The sequence below is a fragment of the Xiphophorus couchianus genome, chromosome 24, assembly GCF_001444195.1.
Source record: "Xiphophorus couchianus chromosome 24, X_couchianus-1.0, whole genome shotgun sequence".
Taxonomy (NCBI): Eukaryota; Metazoa; Chordata; class Actinopteri; order Cyprinodontiformes; family Poeciliidae; genus Xiphophorus; species Xiphophorus couchianus.
The window spans coordinates 8877094-8896641 of NC_040251.1; the positions used below are offsets into that span (position 1 = coordinate 8877094).

At 37.7% G+C, this 19548-nt stretch overlaps 1 protein-coding gene across 1 annotated transcript in view; it reads right to left on the reverse strand.

Annotated features, from left to right (window-relative positions):
- Nucleotides 1–18531, reverse strand: part of LOC114140363 (CDK5 and ABL1 enzyme substrate 2-like) — a 44012-nt gene extending 25481 nt beyond the window's left edge. Inside the window, exon 1 of the mRNA XM_028010170.1 lies at nt 17874–18531. Within this exon, the coding sequence (XP_027865971.1) occupies nt 17874–18445 (572 nt within the window). The 5' untranslated portion in view covers nt 18446–18531. The remainder of the gene's footprint in view (nt 1–17873) is intronic.
- Nucleotides 18532–19548: the final 1017 nt, after the last annotated feature.

The following is a 19548-nucleotide window of genomic DNA, read 5'->3' on the forward strand; positions in this document are numbered from 1 at the left end:
CAGAAGGCACTATAAGACTCCATCTTATTTGACTTTGATTAAACAATGTTTGAAGTAATTACAGTGCAGTAAATATTGACGTTTAAGACGCGGAAACAGAGCTGGTGTGTGTGTGTGTAGGTGTGGGTGTGTGTGTGTGTGTGTTGAAGGTCAGGTTGCGCTGCTGTGTTGACCTTATTGATTTAAAAACGACAGACCTCACCATGAAAGCAGGCCAAGGAGCTCAGCGCGATGACATCACAGCTCTTACATAACACTGACATCAGCATTAGTTTGTCTCGCGCACATGACACCTGCACTTGGGTGCAGCAAGGATGCAAAATTTCAGAAAATACACAAAACATTTCTATTCCACAGCTCTAACACACTGATGACAACAACAGTCATCGCAGAAGATTTCTTTATCATTTTAAAATGAACATGTTTTCATATCTGCACAGACTTTATCATTTGTTGGTCATTTAGTGACGATAATGGATGATATTTGAAACAGTAAGTTAATTACCTGCCCAGGTAAATGTAATGTATGTTAAATAAGAAGATAAGAGTCATCATCAGTGGATATGAAAATTTGGGCCAATATTGATACACAATATTAGTATCACAGTGATTGATAGCAGATATTTATCAATATTTATATTTTCCTACCCTTTCAACACCATAAAAACTGATAACACTACTAACATTGCATCTCTGCTTCAGTTTAACATGACCAACCTCCTCTGCTTCCGCTCCGTGAACATGAACACAAACAGTAACAAGATGGACATAAACAATAATTATACATATCAGCCCAGTGTTATTTCTGGTACCAGAACCAATGTGTTAAACGAAAATAACTAACATCAGCTGATACCGATGTTAATGCAGATATATCGTACATCTCTCTACTGACAGAGTACAAACAAAAAACAAAAAACAAAAAATAATAAATAAGTAAAAAATCTGTAGGAGTAAATATACAGATAAAAATAAACAAGACAGAACATATTAAAAGAGTAAAACTTAAGGTTTATAAATACAAGAGGCATCAGGTGCCACTTCTGAGGTTAAGGCCTCGTCCTTATGGAAACATTTTCTTCTAAAACAGGAACGTTTTTAAGATTTTTGCAAAGCTTCTGCATGGAAGTGGCGTTTTAGGGCATGCAAAAAAAGTTTAGTTTTTTAAAAATAAATGTTCCAGTTAATATTTCCCTTCCACGTATTCATGTGGACAGCGAAAAAAGTATCTTTTGTGAAATGCTGATGCATTAGCCCAACTGCTAACCTGACCTCCAATCCCAAACACATCATATGTAACAACAACAATGGTGGATTACTCTGAGGAACTGAGAGTGATGGAGGAACTGCAAAAAGTTTAACTTTGTTGTCCAACATTTTCTTCTTGTGTTTATCACTAACCGTGTGGGTTTCTCAATTGGTTATTGTATGATGTTTTTATGACTTGTTTGTTGTGTTTTTATTATCTAACACACTTTGAACTGCCTTGTTAATGAAATGTACTATACAAATAAACTAGAGAGATTGAGGCTTTTTCCACATGTCCACAGTCTCCATGTTTAGCAACACCTCACAGATCTGAGGGAGTAGAAATGATCAACATACAGCCCTGGAAAAAATTAAAAGACCACTTAAAAATGTCAGTTTCTCCGATTTTACTTTTTATAGCTGTATGTTTGAGTAAAATGAACACTGTTCTTTTCTTCTATGAACTACTGACAACATGTCTCCGAAATTCCAAGCAAAAATTTTGTATTTATTTGCAGACAACAAGAAATGGTCAAAATAACAAAAAAGATGCAGTGTTTTCAGACCTCAAATAATGCAAAGAAAAAAAAGGTCATATTCATTAAGAAACAGCAATACTAATGTTTTTACTCAGGAAAAGTTCAGAAATAAATATTGGTGGAATAACCATGAGGTGTTCAATGGGGTTCTGTGCAGTGATCTCTTTATTTTTTCCAGAGCTACTTTACTTGAAAACGGTCTCAAAACAACAATATCATCATTTATCGCTGTAATTACTGGAACAATTTATTATCCAGCAAAATTTGTTATCATGTCAGGCCTACTGGTAAGTTTCCTTTAAAACCAACTCATGCTATTTTTATCATTATGTCACTTCCAGGTTGTGTGAAGGACCAAAAAAAGACTCAAGTCATTTTAAATGAAACATTTTTACACACATACAGACATAAAAACACACAGCAATAGCAGATTTAAAACCACAAGCCCCTGGAGTGAAGCACAATGGTTACACAACTGTGAATATGCACACACACACACACACACACCCCCCGCCCACACACACACACGCCCCCACACGTCGCCACACACACACACAGAGGGAGCATCTGTTGCTGTTTTTCTGGGACTGACCTGCTGATTCCACAGCACATGGGCTTTAAATCACTGTTATCACTGCTGCTCACTGCCTGACTCACTAATACATGTTTATTGCGAGTGTGTCTGTTACTCAGCCGGAACATCTGGGCACTAAGATGTTTCTCATCAGTCACGCTGGATTTAAGACTTCAATGTGACGCTCTACCCTCTGCTGGTCACTCCACCTCCCAGACATGTTATTACAGAACATTCATCTTCCTCAGGGAGAAACATGTGGAAACTCTGTCTCACTAGAAACCCACTTAATAGTTTTAAATTTGTGGCAACATCACACTTCATAAAATTAATTTGTAACAAAATGATGTCATATCAGGTTTTAGTTTTACAGCTTTTTCTATGGATGGTGCTGATATTCCTGAGTCAGGGCAGCCAGTAGCCAGATATTTCTATTCCAATGACGATTAATAATGAACTGACTCATTTTTTTCATTTGTTTTTAGAGCATTTTTGTGGCTAGTTGTGTTACCTTTACCCTAGTAAAATCAGCTGATGTTTAACCCTAGATTTTAAAAAGTTAATTTCAAAACCGTCGCACTGTTTTAATACTTTGACTGAAATGTAAGAGTCGTGCTGGTGAGACCAAATTCTCCATGGCAGTACGGAAGTGCTACCCCTCCCTCACCTGTTGCTGCACACCGATGATCAGCTCCCTTCATGAATGAAACTAGGTTTAAAGCAATTCCATCATGGTATACTTTTGGTTTTACATTTTGTGTTTATACTGTGAAACGGTTGCATTTCTACTCATGGTTCTTATACAGGTCCATACTTGGCACATACATAATATGAACCAAAAGTCCAAATGACTGACCTCAGGTTTGAACCAGGCTGTTTTAAAATGTAAAAATTTTCCAGAGATGGATGGATGATTTGGGATTGGTGCTTTGGATGAATCAATGAAAGAATGGATTTTGGTTGGTGCTTCAGATGATGGATGGACGGACGGACGGACGGACAGATGGATGGATGAATGTCAAACCTCAGTTCTTTCATAGCTTTTTATTGGTAGTTTTCAGTTTCTTAGCAGAAACCAAAGAACAGGCAGTTTAAATCCAGACGCTCAGTAAATGGACCAGGAGAAGATTTGTTAATTTTGAGTCCTTCATATAAAAAGGGAACAGGAAGTGGGTCACGGTTCTGACTGCAAGCAGCCTTGGTGGAAGCAAACAGGATCCAAGGACGACGAGGGAACAGAAACAGTTTTTTCAAGCAGTGCTGGAAGCAGAAGAATAGATATGACCTCATCACTAAGCTCTCTAACACAATGTAGCAGCAAGTTAAACTTTATCATTTAAGGAATGTGCATCAGCTGCAAGATGATAAGAGAAGAGATGCAGCAAATGGAATAAGACCTGGAACTGAAGACATTCTGCTTCACCAGCTGACTCATGCAGTGTCATTAGCATCCAGTTTAACATGTTTTGTTCTCTCTTTTATAGGGAAGGCCTATCTGTCGGGGGTGTAATTACTTTGTTTTCGTCTCTATTTTTACAGAGTCTTAGGGCGTTTTCACACACGATAGTCTAGTAGATTGGGAAACAAAATTGTGAACTTTGTTACATTTTCAGCTGGTTCTCTTCCACATTGGACTGTGTCAAACAAACCAAACGCTTTGAAAAACCAGTTCACCCCCTCACCTTTGGTGGCGCTGAACCAAGAACCTGTGAAGGACATGACACAACAAACCTCTGAGCGTAACGTTCTTCTTCACTAAATGTAAACAAAATGGAGTCGTGTCAGATTTTAGAGGTTGTAGGACTTTTCCCACCAATTTCCCCACTAAATTCCTGTGTTTGCTTTGGTTGCAAGAACCCCCCACTTGATGACTTTGTGTTTCTGTGTTTGATATGATGGAAAGCACTTTGAAATGCCTTGCTGCTGAAATGTGCTATACAAATAAAATCTGATTGATTGATTGATTTACCCAGAATGCTCTGCGCTACAGTCTGCTTCCTGCTTTTGGAGCGGTTTCTGGTCCGCTTAGCGTCCACATATACATTTGAAATGCACCAGAGTTCACTTCTACTGAACTGAGACCTATAGCTTTGTAGGGGGACTAGCATTTGCCGTTTTGGTCCGAATCAGAGTTTAATTGAGTGTTCACACCTCCCCAAACGAACCAGACTTTCTACGCAAATAAACTCGAGTTTGATTAAAGTGGACTAAACACGGACGATCAGAACATGATCAGAATTATTTTTATCAAAGCTCCAGTGTTTACAGAAATGTAGATCAAGTGGTCTCCACAGGGCAAAAATAAAAATATCTTCAGTAAAAATATCCACTCTGATTGTATATTTTCCGCACTATTTAACCAAAATAATCCATTTTAAGAATTTCTAACTTTAGCATTATAACCTCATTCACATGATGGAATATTCTCAGCATTACATGTTCGTGGGAACTATCAGAAAGGAAAATCCTGGAGCATTACTGGATGTTTCCAATGTGTGGGAATGCTCAGAAATCAGCAGCATTTGCAGCTAATCAATAATTATGATGATGGTCATCATAATTACGCTTCTTATTACAGTCATAACATCCCAATCTGTCCAAGTCTGAGAGTTAATTTCACCTTAAATGACTGCAGTGTTTATCCAGTCACTTAATTTTAGCCTGTGCCCAAATAAATACCCATCACTTTCAGAAAATTGCTGAATGGTGGCCAGAGTTATATTCAGAGCCTGAGTAATGACAGCATTTAACTCAATGCTGGCAGCCGCAAATAAGAATCAGATTTAATGAAGCACAAACCAATCTGCAAACACAATTCCTATCATCAAGCTGCCAGAGTGGTGGGTTCATCATTACAGCACATGTTACTCTGTCACCCAGTGAGATCACAGACACCAGTGCTCTCCCAGTCATTCTAAATCCGTCCCAGTATCTGAGCCGTAGATCTCCAGACTCATTATCACAACAGACTGACCAGCGTCCCATTCCCATGAGAACCAGCCCGCTTCACGTCTCTGGGATGTTGTGGAAACTTCCCCCTCTGTGGGAATGGAAAAATCCGGTGGGAAAACTCCCCTGATGCTCGACTTGATGGTGATGGTGACTGTGGTTCACATGAAGAACTTTGTGACTCTGTGTTGACCAACATCCTGACAGGAAGTGACCTTTACTGTACAAAGATGATGATAATCCCTGAATATGGATTGAAAACATTTGAAACACCAACACAAAATCAGTACGTTTCTAAGGGAATCATTTTTATCAAATTTGTGTCTCGATTTCCAATCACAAAAATATGTTGCTCACAAAAGATTGGCTATTAACAAAAACATCTGTCCAAATTCTGGCTAACAGTGATTGATTTGTTGGGGGGAAAACTTACGGTAAATGTTTTTATGCTACGTTTTCCCTCAGACCTGAAACACTCGCTCTTAAAATTTTAGACTTCTGAAGAAAAATCCAACATTTATAAAGAGGTTCAGATGCCTTTCTCTATGATAAATCCACAGTCAATTTACTGAAACTCACAGAAAACATGTTAAGAGCTGAATAATTGACAAGTCATATCAAAAGCGAACATATGAGCCAAGTCAGAAAGTAAGTGATGAGGCTCTGCATGGTTGAGCTGAACTTTAAAGGACATTTTTGAAAAGACAAAGGAAAGAGGGATGGCAGGATTCAAAATTAAGGGAAATCTGCAGAAAATATGAATTCAGACGAATATCAGTTGATTTTGATGTCGTGATCGTCATCCGTCTGTGTGAATCATGTAACACTGATGCAGGAATTTTAAATTCAAATCTTAATTAAATGCTTAACAGAAAAGGGAAGGACAGTTTTTAGTACTACGTGAAACTATTTTGCTCATAACTACAATAAAACAAGATGCCAAAAGTCAATAGTTTAAAGAAACTTTTGAGGATCTAAATCTGCCAGAGGTATGAATCATTATGGGTTCAGCTAAATATAAATCTATTGATACGGTGGGGTCATGTTTTTGGATCTGAGATGATGAATTGGTCTGAGCCGCAGACTGATTTTACCCAGTTTGAGGCATGTTCTGTGCACTATCACCAATAATAGCTGCTGTTTTAATGTATTTATAGCCTAAAATAAAGCAGCAAAAAGACACTATGAGAGTAAAGAGTTTTTTTTAAAATGATTTATAATGTTTTGTTTAAGCGGGAGGAATTACATTCTTGTGTTTTTTCATTATACCCTTGTAAAACTCTGCTCAGTGGATGTTTATAATAAAAACTTCAAATTATAGCTTAATTTCCGACTGAAAAACTTGAACTCAGATCTTTGAGCTGAGTGTTAGACTGTCTGTCACTGCACAACAAAGGACACATTGAATCATCCAGGAAGTCTAAGAAAAGCTGTAATTGTCTTATCAAAGTTGCAATCATTTTCAGTTCTTTACTGCTTTCTGTTGCCTCCGTCTCCCTTTTCCGTTTTTATTGTAAAAATATCAGCTTTGATGTCCCGTTTGTGACAGCCCAAACATATTTTTAGAACTAGTTTTTACAGCTAAAAACAAGCAGAGAGACATAAGAGAGACGCTCTTCACTGAAGGCTGCATCATCATGCTGCCAGTCTGGAGTAGAGCTGAAAAAATAAAAGCTGAGCCCCAAAGATGATGCCAAACACGTGCAGCTGCCATCCAAATCGTCCGAAGATGATCACTGCTGCTTTCTAATGAGTTGGCAGCCATTTCTTCCTCCACCAAACCAAAGCAGCACACCAGCTTAAATCAACACAGACATTTTAATGTTAATCTGTCTCTGTAAAGCACAGATTACCCATTATGTTAAAGCCCTTCCAAGCCTGGGAGCGATATTCTCCCCTTAACGTACTGGTATTTGTTTCAAATGATGTATGAAATCAGATTTTCTACAGTAAAGCTCCACTAACGTTTCTCCTCACAGACTCTCATTCTGGACAAACAACTAACTTTCCACTTTAAAAAGCCATGGCTTCATTTTCCCTTGATGTCGGCTGTGCGTCCTACAGAGGAGAAATTTGCACTCTAGAATTAACATTCCTGGGCCATTTTATATTTAAGCACAATCAAGCCAACAACACAGTCTGCTGTTTAATGTGATGCTTCCATTTTATGTCATTTCAGTAACTTGACTTGGTGTTAAGCTCCGACACCAAAAAGGGCAAAAAGAAAATCACTTGTGATTTTTTTTTCTGGGTCAAGCACTGCAACATGAAAGTGGTTACTTGAGTTGACGCTATCAGAGTGCATGCAGAAATAGCCCCAGGCTCTTATCTGCTTTCCCATTTGCAGATGATGTGATTTTGTTGACATCTTCAAACTAGACAATCAAGAAGTTCACAGCACAGTGGAGTGACTTTAAGTGAGTTGGGGTCGTGTTGCCAGGTTACAAAATGGAGTTGGACATAGAAAGGGAGCTCAAGAAGCTGAAATACTAAGGAATGATGCTATCTGACACACTATTGCCTGCCGTTTGTAAATATAAAGGAGCTCAAATTTATTTTCCTCGCCGCTGATTGGCTGAAATAAGGATGTTAGCTTCTACAGTACTGCTAAGGCGGTTTCCACTGTGTGTTTTAATGCACATTTAGGTATATTTGATGTTTGAACTATTAAAATAGTCACTTAGTAACCTTTTCAGAGAGGTCCAAGCTTTGGCGGATTTTAGCAATTGGTGAGCAGAGGTGGTCTCAAACCTGAACAATACTGCAAGTCCTCTGTATTAGCAAGTCACTTAGTGATGCATGACATATTGCCGTTAACATAGGTTTTGGCCAGTGTTCATTATTTTTTTTTTATATAATGGTATCAAATCGATAAGAAAGTATGTCAATAAACACAGATTGTAATTTCTATTTTGGTGTTGTTTGCATTTCTTGAGGGACAGAGATTGGCTACGGGGCATTTGTTTGGTTATGTGACAGTGATAGTTAGGCCTGTCACAATAGCAAATTTTGCTCAACGATTTATTGTCTCAAAAAATTATTGCGATAATCGATAATATTGTTTGAAGACCTTTTTACACTGATGTAATGGAAATGACGTAATAATGCATGTGATTTCCTGCCAAAGATAGATACACTTTATTTTCAAAAGAATATTTAACACTGGAACTGATAAACAAAATAAACAAAACAACCAAAAACAAAATGGATTCTCAGTCTCCATTAACAAAAAATGTACTTGATAAAAACTAAACAACATAAAGCCAAAGTGGAAATAAATACTGCATTCAACCAAAAGATTATGAAGTCTGTGTATTATGTTGCCCTTCAGTAATAATTAGATTTAAAAAGAGAAAATGGGCACATCAACTACCTGATGCAATAGTTCACACTACATGGTTTTTTGCTGCTATTTTTCCCCTTATGACAATCTTAGATCGTTGGTCTTTCTAAGATTGTCTGGTTTGTTACGGTAGATCATCGTTGCCGCTCCGATCTAAATCAGGGGTTTTCCCCTACTGGGATCTTAACGCAGCCTGTTGAATGTGACAGGCAGCCAATCAGAAGAGGATTCTCCACAGTGTTTTCTGAGGGGAAATTACGTCGGGGAATCCCAAACAGCTGACACGGCATAACCAAAGTCCAGCGGACATCGGAGATGATATGTGGAAACAACATTAATGTTTATTCAACATGCAAAGAATATAGAAATAACAAGAGGAGGAGTTGGAGCGAAATTGCTACTGCAGTTGATAAACCCGGTAACTTTTCAGCTGTTCTTCGTTACGTGACGTAAATAGGTTATAATGATTTTCATTCGGTCAGGACTTTACGCTGACACTAACCACATGCATTGCAGGTAGATTGTAGTAACGCATTGATTAATGCCTGGTTTTAAAATGAGTTCACTGGACTTGTAGCCATTATTTTGTGCCCATTGTTGGACACCACACGGCAGGAACGAACCCGATCGAACAGTTATACCTAGGATTTCTGTCGGCTAATGTGTGGTCTGTCAGGGTTTGAAAATGGGCGGACAATCGGCGGACAGCTCTAAGATCGTGTAGTCTGCGCTGGGCTTTACACTAAGGAAATGAGGAAGGGAGAGTCAGTAGAGAGCACCGGAGTTGAGCCTTTTTTCATTCGGTGTCATCAACAGAACGAGAAAAAGGCCGGAAGAGACGATAATGCCGATAATTGAAATGACGTCGATAGTTTTAATTTATCGTACGATTAATTGATTTATCGTTTATCGCGACAGGCCTAGTGATAGTGATTAGTTTGTGGATTCTTGAAAGGGTATTGAAATACATAATGGCAATATTAATACAGGATTTCGATGTCATCCCTAATGTAACTGGTGTTACCTGTACGTTATGTGAGTGAAAGCTGTGTAAGAAAGGAGTGAAGGTTTCAGAAAGAAAGCATGCCTGTGCTTGTGTGTGAAAGCAGAGAAATGAGGCTTGGCAGTTTTCAGGAACACACACTGAGGCATACAGATGATGTCAGTCAGTTTCTAGCTACCCTACCTTTATCTTACGAACAAAGTAAACATGTGCATTTTCAGTGAAGTTGTGTCTGACTGAGCAGTCCAGTGTTTAATCCGATAATTCACCGTTACCAGCAACTAAATGACAGGATGAGAACTCAGACAATTGGTCACCTTTGATTGAGTATGGATTGTGTAATACTTTGCACTTTAAAAATGAACACATTATACAATCATTTCAAAAGTATTCTGTTAGAAACAAACAAGGAATTACTTTACAAAAGTAAAATAGTCCATTTGGATTCTGCCAAAACTGATTAAAAAGACAGGGAGGGAGATGAAACTATACATCTAACTCATAAGATTTACAGGACCTTAACAGTGTTTAAAAAAATCTAAGAATCCCCATGTAAAGGTTTTACCAATCTAAATTTAAAGAATCTGTAATGACAGTAGAATTTAGATTTTTATCTTGTTCTAATGGCACAAATTGTAGTGAAAAATTACCTTTTTCAAGTAAAAGTTACTAAAGATTATAAACTCATAATTCATCTGTTTTTTTTTTAATAACAAAATACCTTCACCTCTGATTGCATCAGAGGATTTGATTGCATTTTGAATTTCGTTGTCCTTGTGACAATGACAATAAAGATTTATCTTATCTTATCAGTTTTGTTTTTTGAGCAAAAGCTGATCAAATGTGGTCCAAAATCCTTAAGAAAAAAATTTTTTTTTTTTACATAAGTTCATATCTGACAAATATTCCAGAGTATGAAGTACAAATGGTTATGAAACAAATTGGATGCAAACTATTGCCAATTACTGTGACGATATTTTCTTAGTGTTTAAAAAAGATTTTTGTCTTGTTTGCCACCGTGTCAAGTTTTTTTTCCCTTAGTAATCAAAAAGTTGTTTAAAATGGTCTGGGCTCTTTCACCTCTTATTTAGTTATGCTGACTAAAACCCAATGCGTGCATCATGATGCTGACTTCCTCTAGGCGGGTTATATCAGGATAATATTTCAAGAATAAACATCCTCAGGGGTCAAATAAGTTAAGAAAGAAATTTGGAGCAAACCAAAACTCAATGTTACTAATTTGACTAAAACATAAAAATAAGTGTAAGGATGACTTAATGCTAGAAAAAAATAGGCGCGTATTTATCACGTCTATTCCATTATACAATGATTCCAAGTTATTATTAATCAAATAGTGTCCCAGTTTTCTTCCACATATGGTTATGGAATATATGTGATGCAAAAGTTATTAAAATAAACCATCTTACTATTGGTAATTATCTGATTACAAATTACGTAATTAATTCCTTTATTGAGGTCGTTACACTGCGTCATTCTCACCATCCACACTGCTTGCTCTTTTCATTTCCCCTTTTGTGGTGATAGATATTTTCTACACTAACCACCTCCTCGCAATGTTACATATTAGCCAATTATGACTTCACAGTCTGAGGTCATCAGGGGAAACCCAAAAACATTGGTTTCATGGAGAAATACGCTTGTTTCATCGGTATTTAGAGTTAGTTTTACTTCACCGACTCTGAGGTCATTGAACCGTTCAGGCCAGACTGGATGTCATTACTCATTTAGATCAGGACCTTTAGAGTTCAAAACAGTCCAATACTTCATTTTTTTCCCCCCAACAACCACAATACCACTAATTTAAAGGACAAATGTGATCATATTTTAGTGAAACTAAAGTTTGAAAGTATGAAACACAAAATAACTGGTAATTCATCCTTTGAATCTGAAAGCAGAAAATTTAAAAACATTTCTGATACAAAAAGAGCCTTCAGGTTTCTGATAATGTGCTGTCTGGAACAACAGACTGAAAACAGGAAAATATTGTTTCCTTGACAAACAAAATCTATTTTCTCTCAGGAACGAGAAGCACGTGTGGTAAAACAGTAACAAATAGGCTGAGCTTTGTCCAAACTGGGCGAGAATGATGAAAGCACAAAGGTGAAGAAATCTTCACCAAAAAACGTCAATCTGTTGAAAACATTTCTCACCTCAGGATAAAGAAACAAGTAGAAATCTAGCTCCAAAGGCTGACAACAGATCAACTCTAAATAGTCAGACCACCATTGAACCATTGAAGTGACTGCGAGGTGTTGTTTGTGAGCATAAAGTTTTTCAAATAACTAAACATTGTTTGCAAACTGTTGCATTTTTAGGCACAACAACAAGCTGAGAAAGACTGAATGACCATTTATAACTTCCTTCTTATTAACCCTTTTTAGAGCCAAACCTCATGTTCAAAAAGCGCTAACTGTGGAGGAACTTATAAAGTTAGCGAGCTACGGCAACCTGTCTGCAAACATTTTGACTGTCATGTTTTTGCTGTGTAGTTAAACCCTCAGATGTAAAACATGGATTGATTCTAGGCAGGAAAGTGAGACTTTTGGCTGCTTCCAACCACCACATAGCTAGCTAACAAATAAAATGTATTCAGGTAACGCAGTTGTTTAACAAAAAACAATAATGCTTGTCAGAATGGAGCAGAAAGTATAACATCTACTTCAATGCTGCAAGAATTTTGTTTCATTTTTTTATATTTTTTGTCAAAAGCAGCAATTTGCCACAGTGAAGACGAAGAGGCAGAGCACCAGTCTCTTGCAATGTTTCTCCTCATCTCCTCCTGCTCACTGGATAAATAATCAAATAAATTATTAACTCACATTCAAGGTGGAGACATTGTGTTCTGCACTGGAACCCAATGTTGGTGTTCTGTACATACAGTTACCATTATTCAACAATTTTTAGTTGCCAACCTTGTTTTTGATTTCTTTTGCTCATTTTTTTAAAACAGTCAAATTAATATAATTGTAATAGAATACAAGCCAAACACAAGGAGAAGTATGAAAAACCTGAAATGTCCTTTAAAAACCGAGTGCAATAAAGTGTTCCTAGTCTGAGTGTTCCTAGTCCGAGTCATAACCTTTGACCTCTCTTGAATGGATTTTACTTGAGAATTCTCCCAAGGGTGCTGAGGCTGGTGCCCACTTTATCCTTCCACTCAACTTTCTATTAATATGGATGGATATAGCAGTTTTTTTACACCCAGATTCTTCAGCACTGACATGTTGTGACTTCCCCTGTCAATGTCTGTCTTCTGGACATCCGTCCAGTCAGCAGTCTTCCCTATGATTGTGTCTCCTGCTGAGCCAGACTGACTGTTTAGAGAATCACAAAACTTTTGCAGGTATTTTGAGTGAAGATTAGGGTGCGACACATACAGTACAGACCAAAAGTTTGGACACACCTTTCTAATTCAATGGGTTTTCTTTATTTTCATGACTATTTATAAGGCAAGAAATCCCACTTATTAACCTGACAGGGCAGGTTGACCTATGAAGTGAAAACCATTTCAGGTGACGACCTCTTGAAACTCATCAAGAAAATGCAGTGTGTGTGCAAAGCAGTAATCACAGCAAAAGGTTGCTACTTTGAAGAAACTAGAATGTAAGGAGTATTTTCAGTTGTTTTACACTTTTTTGTTTAGTGCATATTTCCACATGTGTTATTCATAGTTTTGATGCCTTCGGTGTGAATCTACAATGTCAATAGTCATGAAAATAAAGGAAACTCATTGAATTAAAAGGTGTGTCCAAACTTTTGGTCTGTACTGTATGTCAAAGCAAGATAAACTAATATTGCACCAAAAATAAATGAGTGTGAGGAATCTATAAAATATAAGTTTCACTTTATGAAAAGAGTGAGAATTTTTCCATTTGTACCTGTAAATTCATTCTCCACTGCTTTGTAACTGACAAGCTAATGCTGAAGGTGTGTAAATTTAAGAAATTAATCTCAGGATGCTCTTTACACTTGATCACACTCATCAAAACTTCTCTAAATTATAAAAATCAGAACAGATCCCTGCTATTCAGTTCGTCTTGTGTTGGGCGTAGTTGCTATTATACTGTAATGCATTAAAATGTTGACATCTTTGCAGCACATTCCCTCTTTTCTAATCATACATTTCTGCATAATGACCTTTCATTTTTGTCCACTGGGTTGACAGGATGCATTTGCTTACTTTGATATTAAGTATTTCAGAACCTAATATAACCTTTAAAACTCTGTGTTTCATGTCTCAGTGTATTCCATGATATTTGCAAACATGCAGCGACAGAAGGCAAAGGGCCTTTCCCGCAGGACACGATTCAGATGCAAGATTATATAATAATTGAATTAAAGTCACTTTAGATAATATGCAAACTGTTTATAGCGAATAAAAATGTGATTACATTTGTTGTAAATATTCCATCAATGCAAAAATATACAAGTCCTACTAGGATATCTGTTTCTACATGAGAATAATCTTTCAGTTGGTTAACAGAGTGTAAATAAAAAAACAAAATGCATCATGGGAACACAGAGTCACTGTTCACGTTGGAGTTAAATGCTCCAGACCCCGAACTGGAATAATTCTGCAAAGTTAGCACACAGAGTTGTTACTGAGAACATGACCGGACATCCTAAACTGAGTCTTATCTGCACAGCATTCTCAATCAGACGGGAGAAAAATCTTACAAACGCTGGAGGGCAAATTCTTCTGGAGGCCAATTACAGCAAAACGTCAGAAGATTTTAAAAGAGAAACCACAAACTGATAGAAATATTTTATCAATATCTCATCGTTGTGAAACAGACTTTTCACCAATCAGCACCTGAATGTTAAACCACAGTGCAGCTAATCAGGATTTATGTTGAACAATGTTTACAAAGACATTTACAGAAATGTTTCACTATCTGCAATATAATTTGTAAACTCTGTTTTAAAAAGAACGTAACATTTGTAAATGGTTCAAATCCACATTTTATTTAGGTTTTTCCCATTATGGTAATGTCTCCACAAATCCTTTAATGCTTACCTCGGTTACTAAAATACAAATCAGGTTTGGTCATTGTTTATATATTACATGCATGGAGAGCATTACTACATGGCTCTTGAAATATAATATCCTAATAAATACTGCACTCCCGCAGTCTTTTTTATGCAATATAGAACACAATCATATTGCCATGACAAGTGTTTCTTTGTCAAAAAATAAAAACATGGTGTTATTTACAAATATCTACTTAAATATTAAATAAGTGCATTTAAAATACAAAGAGGCTCTGTGAAATCAAGGCCTTCTTGACTGAAAGAAATAGTAGGCTATTTCCAGAAGTGACAATTTGTCTTTAAAAATGTAATCAAATAGTGTCTCCAACTAAGAACTGAAATACTTTATTGTCCAAAAACAACAAAAAAATAAAATAAAAAAAGAACGCACATCTTTGAATCAAAAAGTAAATATGTAGACAGAAACAAAAATGCTACGTTCATCATGACTTCCATACCCTCATTAAAAATAGCAGAAAAAGAAAAAAATACCAGCACTTTTTTTGTAATAAGTTAATGTTTTATGGTGTCTGAAAATGAGCCGTTACCTAGCAACCCAAGCAGAGCTCCAGCACGTTTGGTCCGCTGGTTTTACCACTGTATGCACTGTACAATGGCTGCAGGAAAAGACAAGTGTTTTGTTGCTGACTTACTATTCAGGAACCACTTGCTACACTCTTGTTGGCTGTGCAGAAGGCTCTACTAATGCTTTTCGTATAATTGTAAATTTGTTTGCAGCCATTTTCACATGCTAGTGTAAACGTTGATTCAGGGGGCGTGGCCAAATTCATCCCATTATCTAAGAAAGATTTTGGGCAAATAATGCAATGAACATGTTTTGTACTGGCCATAGACGTATCCTAACCAGTTTAAGGAAGCATAATAGGTCACCTGTTAGCATTTAAATATAGCTTATGAAAAGTAAACTTTTTGTATACTGCCTCATTTTTAGCATAAAAAACATGTATGCTTGAATCCCCTACTTTTTGCTAAGGGATATTTTTAAACTGAATCAAATTCATTGACAGAGTTTGTGCACACAAACAGGGAATTTGACTTTGTTTCTCATATTAAACATATACACACTTAAAAAATAAAAGAGCAAATACGTACATATATGTACACCTTATCATTTCTCAAGCCTACCATAAATATATTAAAATGTAGCATTTATGTAAATAGGTAAAACATTAACCTGAACTTTAAGGTTAGCCACATGCTAACCCACAACATGACTATAAACCAGCAGAAGCAGATGATCAAGCCCTAAATCTAAACAGCATCAGAGCCTGGAGCATCCACACCAGCAGCCCCGCCGGCCGCATGCAGGCGTGCAAGTTCATCAGCCACACATGTCAGAGAGTGTGTGTTCAGTCAGCAGGCTCATAAAGTGTTGAGCCAGCTGGCAAAATCGCTGGCGGGACTTCACACACAGCCTCCCTGTGCAGACCGATGCAAAACAGAGCAAGGCTGACACTTTTATCTGATGGACAGCGACTTTGTTCAGGAAGCAGGCAGATTAAACCGTGGAGGTGAGGAAATAAGTGCATTTAAAGTGGGACCCAGCAGGAAGCCAGAACAGTTGACAACATTCATTCCCCCTCTGGGAGCGGCTGCATCTCTCCAACTCATTCACTTCCAAAGCAACCAGCTGGACTGACGGAGGGAATCGAATCAAAGAGATGAAACAACCAGAAATAAAACGATCTGCTTCTTCTGAAAGTATTGACTATGTGACTGGAAGGACTGTTAGTTAGAAACATCATAACAATAACCAGCAAAGTGTGCAGTTATGGAAAAGCAGCTATTGACGCACGCTAAAAACACCTGAGCATCACTGACTGAAAGATACTTCACCACAATAAACGGTTTGACTTCATGCCATCTGTTAGTGGCTTTCAACCGTTCCTGGTTGCACTTCCTGTCTGCCAAACCAAACAACTAGCGCGCTTCTACAGCTGACCCTGTTTTCAGTGCCTTGCAAACGTCAAATTAAAAGTATCCATCCTTCGGTTGTCTATACCCAGTTATCTTTACATAAACCTCGGAGGATTTTTTAGAGACTCAAGAGCATGATGAAGACCAAGGAACACACCAGACTAGTCAGTGTGTTCCTTGGAGGAAGGGAGGGAGGAAGTTGTGGAGACGCTTAAGGAAGGGTTAGGTTCCCAAACAATATCCCTGTTGATGAACACACCCCACAAATCAGACGTTAATGTAGGGAGCTCCTCAAACAATTTCCAGCTGTAATTGCAGCAGAAAGTAGCTTTAGGAAGTATTACATTTAGGTGTTGGAATTTATGACTTCGTTTATCATTTATCACAATAAATTGCTAATGATAAAAACTTATTTATTGTTCCAACCGATAATGTTTAGAAAAAAAAATTGTCTTTACTGTTTGGATTGACAGTTTTACCATTTTCTCTCCTGTTTCTTCAATGAACGCATCAATAAATGCCAATACATTTGACAATAAAGTTGTTGTTTACAGTTTAGTGATACAAATCACACTTCTTTATGACTCCTGTCTTAAAGAAGCATGTTACAAATGGAATTTTTTTCAAGAGTATTTATTGTGTTTATGGGGTTATTAGGCAATAACCATACCATCGTCTAAAAAAGATGCAATAAATGAATTCACTTTTATCGTCATCACAAAAAGTTTACATTGTGATAAAACTTTAAGTCAATATCGTCCACCCCTAGTCTAACGCTTCAAGTGTATATTTTCTTCCAGGTCACTACTATTAAGTACTTTGACCTACATATCAAAACCAGTAAATTGAAGTTTGTAACGTCCAAATAAAAGGTGAAAGGATATGAATGAATTTGAAAGGCGCAAAACCCAGAAACAAGCTGCTTGATTGTTGTTGTTGTTCTGACTCAATTTGAAATCATCTTAAAACCGTATCATTCTGAACAAAACTACTCCATGCACACTTTCCAGCATTTTTGATAGAATGCAGGGGAACAGAAAAGTGGGATTTTAGGCAGGTTACAACATGACATCTCCAAACACAACAGTCTTTGCTTTCAGTGAAGGTCCCGCAGAATCTATCCAGTTTGACTAGACTGAATGAGGGGCTGGTTTAAACCGTTACTGGTCGCTGAAATTACAGCTAAATGTATACATTTAAAAAACACAGCAGCGCCGTTTGTCTCACCTGTGCCGAGGTTCGGAGGACACAGAGTTGCAGCTCTGGACCGACAGCAGCGTGGAGGACTTCCGCGGTCCCAGCGGAGACGGTAGCAGGCTGTTGTTGGAAAGGGACGGGGAGAGCAGGTTACCGTCCCCCGGTGAGGGGACCGAGCCTCGGCGGCTTCCCAGCAGCACCTCCGTGCTCCCCACATCGATATGCCCGTTATCGGACGGAAGGACCAGGATTGGCGGTACTGTGAGACTTGCCTTCGATCCGGGACTAACGACCCCACAACTGACAGACGCCGACAGGCTGTTCATGTGAGGGGGATCCGCACAGAGACCTCCCGCTGCTGCGGTGCCGGGGTTTGCTCCATCAAACTCGGGCTCTTTGTTGTAGCTCCTTCCAGTCTCCGCTGAATTACTCCGGACCGGCCGGCCGTCCAGAGAGATGTTAGTCAGGAACAAAAGAGCTGCTTGTCTTCGGCGGGAGTTCTCCCGGTTCCTCCTGTTGTATTCCCGGTAAGTGACCGTCTTTTTGCCGCTGACTGAGGTTGCTACCACAGCGCCGTGCAGTCCGCAGGCAGCAGCCGCCATGGCTCCTCCGGCCCCACTGAGGAAGCGAAGTGCGGGGATCCGCTCAAGACTTGCATCTGTCAAATCCCTTTTACCCGGCGCTAGACCTTTTTACGCCTTTCTGCGAGCTGATTGGTCAACCAGGAAAAACGTAATGACGTTTAGAATCAGAGCACGCTGTAAACATTACAAAGATGACCGAGTAAAACAAAGGGATCATCAAAATATTACCAAAGTAATCAATAATCCTACAATATTTTTTAATTCAGAGGTGATGCAAAAATGTATAGGAACCTAAAAAAAAAAAAAAAAAAAAAAAAAAAAAAATATATATATATATATATATATATATATATATATAAAGAGAGAGAGAGAGCATTTTTAAAGAGGATAATACAATTTAAAATAATTTTTGACAAAAACAAAATGTCATGCCTTTTAATATTTTTATTTTATTTTTTAAAACTTTTATATCTTTATTTTACTAGGATAAAAACCCCACTGAGATTAAACACTTCTGTTTCAAGGGAGGCCTAACCAAGAGGCAGCAACAAATATAACACATTTTTTTATTTCCACAAAAGCAGGGTGTAAATTACTTTGTAGGAATATATTTTGGTCATGGAAATGAAGATAACTATTGTGATCAAAACAGTTAGCACAACTAGTTTCCATGTTTTTAAATCACAAAAAAAATCTGGATTTTAAATTGAAAACATTTTAAAGTTATGCCTTCAAATATTCAGAGTAAATTTAAAAGTAGGCTAATTTTTTGACACATTACTGCAATTCCACGATGTCATATTCATATTCTCTGTGAGAAGTCAACAGCAACAGCCTAATTCAGTTGTACTTTGGACCGGCTATGTTTCAAATATTTAGCATTAATATCCTCTTTTGTCTTATTAATATTAAAATGACCAGATTAATACAAAACACTTCAGCAATGTCACACTTTCTTGAGTGTTTGTGCATTCCCAGTGCTCCTCTCTGAAGTTTCAGCACTGCAGTAGCTTCCACACAGCAGTTGCTGCAGTTCTGCATGACAGCAGCTCTGATTGGCTGTTGCCCTCTTGTTAAGAAACCTCAGTGGATTTTCTCTGTGCTGATCCCCTGCAGTGACA